The sequence below is a fragment of the Triticum dicoccoides genome, unplaced genomic scaffold (genome assembly GCF_002162155.2).
Source record: "Triticum dicoccoides isolate Atlit2015 ecotype Zavitan unplaced genomic scaffold, WEW_v2.0 scaffold81514, whole genome shotgun sequence".
Taxonomy (NCBI): domain Eukaryota; kingdom Viridiplantae; phylum Streptophyta; class Magnoliopsida; order Poales; family Poaceae; genus Triticum; species Triticum dicoccoides.
In genome coordinates, this window is record NW_021302100.1 from 1 (window position 1) to 5,274 (window position 5,274).

General features: G+C 41.3%; 1 protein-coding gene across 1 annotated transcript; it reads right to left on the minus strand.

Moving 5' to 3' along the window:
* Positions 1 to 1,308: 1,308 nt before the first annotated feature.
* On the minus strand, positions 1,309 to 3,058 carry LOC119347971. The gene is made up of 3 exons (XM_037616428.1): positions 2,935 to 3,058; positions 2,233 to 2,409; positions 1,309 to 1,573 (listed from the first exon to the last, which is right to left on the minus strand). Exons 1-3 carry the CDS (start codon positions 2,948 to 2,950, stop codon positions 1,449 to 1,451), a joined length of 318 nt encoding a protein of 105 aa, XP_037472325.1. The 5' UTR covers positions 2,951 to 3,058; the 3' UTR covers positions 1,309 to 1,448.
* Positions 3,059 to 5,274: the final 2,216 nt, after the last annotated feature.

Genomic DNA, 5,274 nt, shown 5'->3' on the forward strand with positions numbered 1-5,274 from the left:
AGAGAGAGAGAGAGAGAGAGAGAGAGAGAGAGAGAGAAGTCCTTGCATAGTTACATATAATCCAGAATCATCACAACAGCCTCCAGTTCTGGTGTGAGCAGTAAGAGGCTGTTATGTTCACGCCCATGCTAGCGTTGCCAAAATTGGCCACGCCAATAATTTGGCGCAGGTTTAACCGCCAGCTATTCGCCAGCGTGTGGGCGTATGAAGTGAACTGGCTGCTGAAATAATGGCGTGGATCCAAATTTTTGGTATTCGCCAGCGTGTGGGCGCATGCCAACACTAGCAGTCAACGCCAATTAATTGGTAAGGCGGCCCAGCCCAGGCTGCAAACCAAACAGCCCTTAACTTAGCTTGGCCGTGAAAAAAAAGACAAGTGTGCATAGGTTGTACCCATTGCATCACCCAGTAAATACACAACTTCTTCAACTACTATAACACCATCTATAGAAGAAGCTCTCTCTGCAATTAACATGACATAATCTTAAAAGGAATGGCCCAGCCCATCAATATAACCCTTCTTTCTTCTTCCTGAGAACAATATTCAAGTCTCCTGAGTTTTTACTCGTAAATATATGGCTTTTTGACAGGGAATTTCTAAATAGAAAAGCTTAGAGAAAGTTGTGACAATGGGGCATAGTTCAACACAGCAAAGACAAAAAAAAGGGTAGGCATTACAATTCCGTTAGGCATACAAAACTGCAAGGATAGAACTACATACAAGCATGATCCTCCAATACGCTCAAAGCAAAGAAAAGAAACAAAGAGAGGAGCATAGCCTCCACATGTTCACACGCAAACACATGCACCAATTAATCGGTTAAGCAACAAGTGAAACAAAATAAATGGGCCACCAGATCGGTTACGCGTATCCCAACTCCCAAGTCACCTAGCAAAATTATTGGTTCGCTTGCATAACAGTAATGCAAAGATGGCCCACAAAAATTTCAAACAGGTACTTTTGCAACCAAACTCGTTTTGAATGAGGAACATGTCTCCTTTTTTCAGTTTGATGAAATGAAAATCAAGTTTCCCTTGGATATGAATCAACTTACAGACTAAGTTGTGTACATCTGTCCGTGCAGCTTGTGCACCAATGATAATTGATAGCTAGCTTGACATTTTCATTTGCAGCCTCTTTGGCCAATCAAGTCAGGCATGAAGAGAATGCAGTTTGTTATGCAGTCTCAATTACTCCCTCCGTTCGGAATTACTCGTCGAAGAAATGAATGTATCTAGATGTATTTTAGCTGTAGATACATCCATTTTTGTGACAAGTAATTCCGAACGGAGGGAGTATATCTCAGGTTTTAAAGGTTCATACTATTGTGTCATCTGACTAGTTTGCAAAAGCACACCTAAGCCAAACCTACTAGAAAGCAGTCCCAATTACAAATTTCATAACTGAGAGAGACATATCTACTCATCTTACTGCAACAAGCTTACCATTACAGGGGGGAAGAGGACGACAAAACGCGAGCATGACAACATGGTCGAGCATGATGCAGGAAGGCCACGTCTCTCCTCTTCTTATCTATGTCGGGGTGGACGTAGAGGCACAAATTCTCCTTATCTGCGTCAAACATAAGAAATTCATTGTCAAATTGTCATGGTCGAAAAATAAAGCCCGTCATGGCACCTGATTCGCTTGCATCACAGAAGTGCAGAGATGGCCCAAGCCCCAAGATGACAAAATTTCAAGCAAAATGGCATAAATTCCACACACAAACTTCAAACAGGAACTTGTGCAACCTGACTTGTTTTCAAAAAGAGCCCTTTTGTGTTTGAAAAGAGAAATAAGTCCCCCTTACATATTAATCAACTCATTGTCTAAGTGGTGTAGATTTGTTGATGCACCAATGATAACTGCAGACCCGGTAAAGCTAACTCAAACGAAAAGCATGACCCTCCGATAAACTAAAAGCAAAGAAATGAAATAAAGAGAGGAGCACAGCCTCCGATAAACTAAAAGCTAACTCACACGTAGACACATGCACCAAGCAACAAGTGAAACACAATAAATGGGCCATCATCTCAGTCGCATGTATCCCAACTCCCAAGTCACCTAGCAAGCAAGCTAAAGTACTCAACCAGAAAGGCCATTTGATCTTCACTAATCTGTCTACCATGAATAAATCATTTTAGAGCTAAAGCCAATATTTTTTCTCAATTGCACCAAGCTAAGAGAAAATCACACTCAGTACTGCAGGAGGAACATCAACAGTATAATACCGCTAGTTAGGCACTCAGCGGCATGCTGAGGAAGAATGCAGCTGAGAGGAGCCACGAGTCGGAGTGGGCGGTGACGAGCGAAATTGATGCTGAGCGTCAGCCCAGGCGGCACCTCCTCGGCCAACAGCGACACCTCCCAGCTCCCACGATTGCTGTAGGGGCACAAAGTCTCCTTATCTGTGTCAGGCATAAGAAATTCTTTATCAATTTTCAGGGTAAAAAATCAAGTATGTCATGGCAACTGATTTGCTTGGATCACAGAAATGCAAAGATGGCCCAAGATTACAAAATTTCTAGAACAATGGCATACTTGTGCAACCTGACACGTTTTCAAAATGAGGAACAAGTCTCCCTTGGATATAAATCAACTTAGAAGCTAAGTGGTGTAGATTTGTCAGTGTAGCTTGTGCACCAATGATATTTCATAGCCAGCTTGACATGTTCATTTGCAGCTTCTTTGGGCAATCAAGTCAGGCATAAAGAGAATACAATCTGTTATGCAGTCTCAATTTTATCTTAGGTTTAAAAGGTTCAGAATATCGTGACATATGACTAGTTTGCAAAAGCGCAACTAAGCCAAACCAACCAGAAGACGTTCCCAGATACACCCAGAAGATGTTATATTAGTTTACTGAGGGAGTAATTGTGATGAGACAAAACTGTTTCTCTTATTGCAACAAGGAGGGAGAGCAACGAGCTTACCTTTACCAGGGGTCATAGGAAGACAAACGCGAGCAGGACACCATGGTCGAGCATGATGCAAGAAGGCCAAGTCTCTCTTCTCTTCTTATCTGCGTCGAGGTGACTGTAGAGGCACAAATTCTCTTTATCTGCATCAAGCATAAGAAATTCGTTGTCAATTGTCATGGTCGCGTGTGGGCACCTGAAGTTCTTGAGAACGCACCGCTGCTAAGGTTCGCCGATGGACGCGTGTGGGCACCTGAAGTTTATGCACCTTTATAAATTCCAAAGAGCTGACTACACTACATAATCTTGGATCAGATAGTGGCATATGAAATTCGAGACATAAAAATGTAATCAGATATAGAATATGTATGATTTAAGTCAACCACATATAACAAGACCTTTAGTTACAAAAGGCAGAAACTTTTATTGCCTATACAATAATCTCATCCAGAAACAACAATAGCTGAATCGTACAACTTAAAAGTAAGTGAGTACCATCTTTTCTTTCTTTCTTTAGGGGAACACGTTGTGTGGCATACTTGTGCCTTGCAGGAGAAAGATGTGATGATTTTCGATCAACACAAATAAAGCTAACTAACAATTAATAGCTTCTTACACTCCAAGTAAATATGTTCAAGCAAAGATTATTTGAATAATCTTTTGTCCCTGTTGCATGTAAATCGGATATCAATGTTAGACTTATCATCGCAACTACAAATCTAACAGTATCAGGCTCCTGAGTGTCCAATATGAGCTCACATGCGACCTAAGATTAAGACGGGTAAACATACACTAGCACAAGGTGCTAGTCTACACGAATCAGCCAGCCAATCCAAGCATATGAACCCTATCACTGTCCATGATGAAACTGAACCCTAACTAACAGAGTATAACACATGAACAATGAGAAAGAGCTGCCATTTTACCAAATTGAAACAAGAGAGAGGTCTCACCAACCACATAGTGTTTGACCAGGTGGACATAGTGAGTGCACCACAGGCAGGAATCAAGAAGAAAATTGCAAGTCACATCCTGAACCTAAACTAGGATGCCTTACCTTATCATTCTTCCCTACCTTATCCATGGGCATCAGGAGGTGAGGGGAGTACGTAGAAGATAGCACAGAGTTGAGAGAGGTGAGCTCCTGGAAGTGGCCATCTTGGCTCATCTCCTCCTCCATGCCGCCCTACCCGCCTCCCACTGCTGTCACCATCTTCACCACCACACTCCACCTCTGCACGCACACAACCACCAGCAGCTCAGGGAATAGAAAACCGCACTTTACAAGGAGCCATGAATACAAACACGCCAGAACTAAAATGCTTCCAAGCAGATAAAAAAAGGCACTTGACAATGAGACACATGTACATGTTATCATGTCAGATCAAAACCAGAAACGAGTATTTATACACTAAACAATGAAAACTTAGAGAAATTTGGAAAATAAAACCAAGGATGGAAGTAAATTACAGTTGGTAACTTATAGTCTTCCTAGCCCAACTAAATCACTCCCTCCGTCTCATAATATATGAGCATTTTTTACACTACACTAGTGTAAAAACCGCTCTTATATTATGGGACAGAGGGAGTAGTTCTTATGTGCTGGTACAACAATATAATTTCAGAGCCATGAATTCACAATTTTTCTAACATACATGTGCTGAAAATGTGATGACCGGAACACCACAACCGCAGATCCAGTACTACAAGCATGTGGCGGATACAACGGAAACTACAAGAGACCACCGAATGAACTACCAAAATAATTATTAATATTATTGTAGTGGCATTGAACTATCCAAGTTAATACAACAGTCGTTGACTTTTCAAACAAGCACAAACTGAAAATGGAAGCATGCAATGGCCGTCCTCATTTTGTTTTGTAACTTTTTCACTACAGGAATCAACAATTGTAGCGTGTAGACCTTAGAAAAACCAAGGAAAATCTGGATCTCAAAGGCATGCATGTGCAACAACAAAACTGATAAGTACTAATACATCAATGATTATGACTCAATCATAATAGGCAAAAATAGAAAAACTTTTAGTCTATAGCATCTACCAGAAAAAAACTTTGTTGATGCACATGGCAGAGTACTATTTTGAACTTTGGCGAGCACAACAGAACAGTAGCAACAACGCACACAGCAGACAAGGTAACAAATATTCTTGGGAGTGTAAGAGCCATTGGAACTGGAGGTGCTCAGAATCAGATGAACAATCATGAAATCATCACCAATTTCATCATAAATAGCAATATAAGCATTGTCATGAATATTGTTCTTGAGAGTATGAAGTGTGTGTGCATGAGCAACCAAACAGATGGAGAGGCGGGGAGAGAGAGGGAGGGGGAGA

Excerpts from the sequence above, each read along its gene's own strand:
- LOC119347971 (XM_037616428.1), bottom strand. Across the intron at positions 1,574-2,232 it reads CGCTGAGTGCCTAACTAGCG|ATAAGGAGAATTTGTGCCTC; the intron begins GTATTATACTGT and ends TGTTTGACGCAG.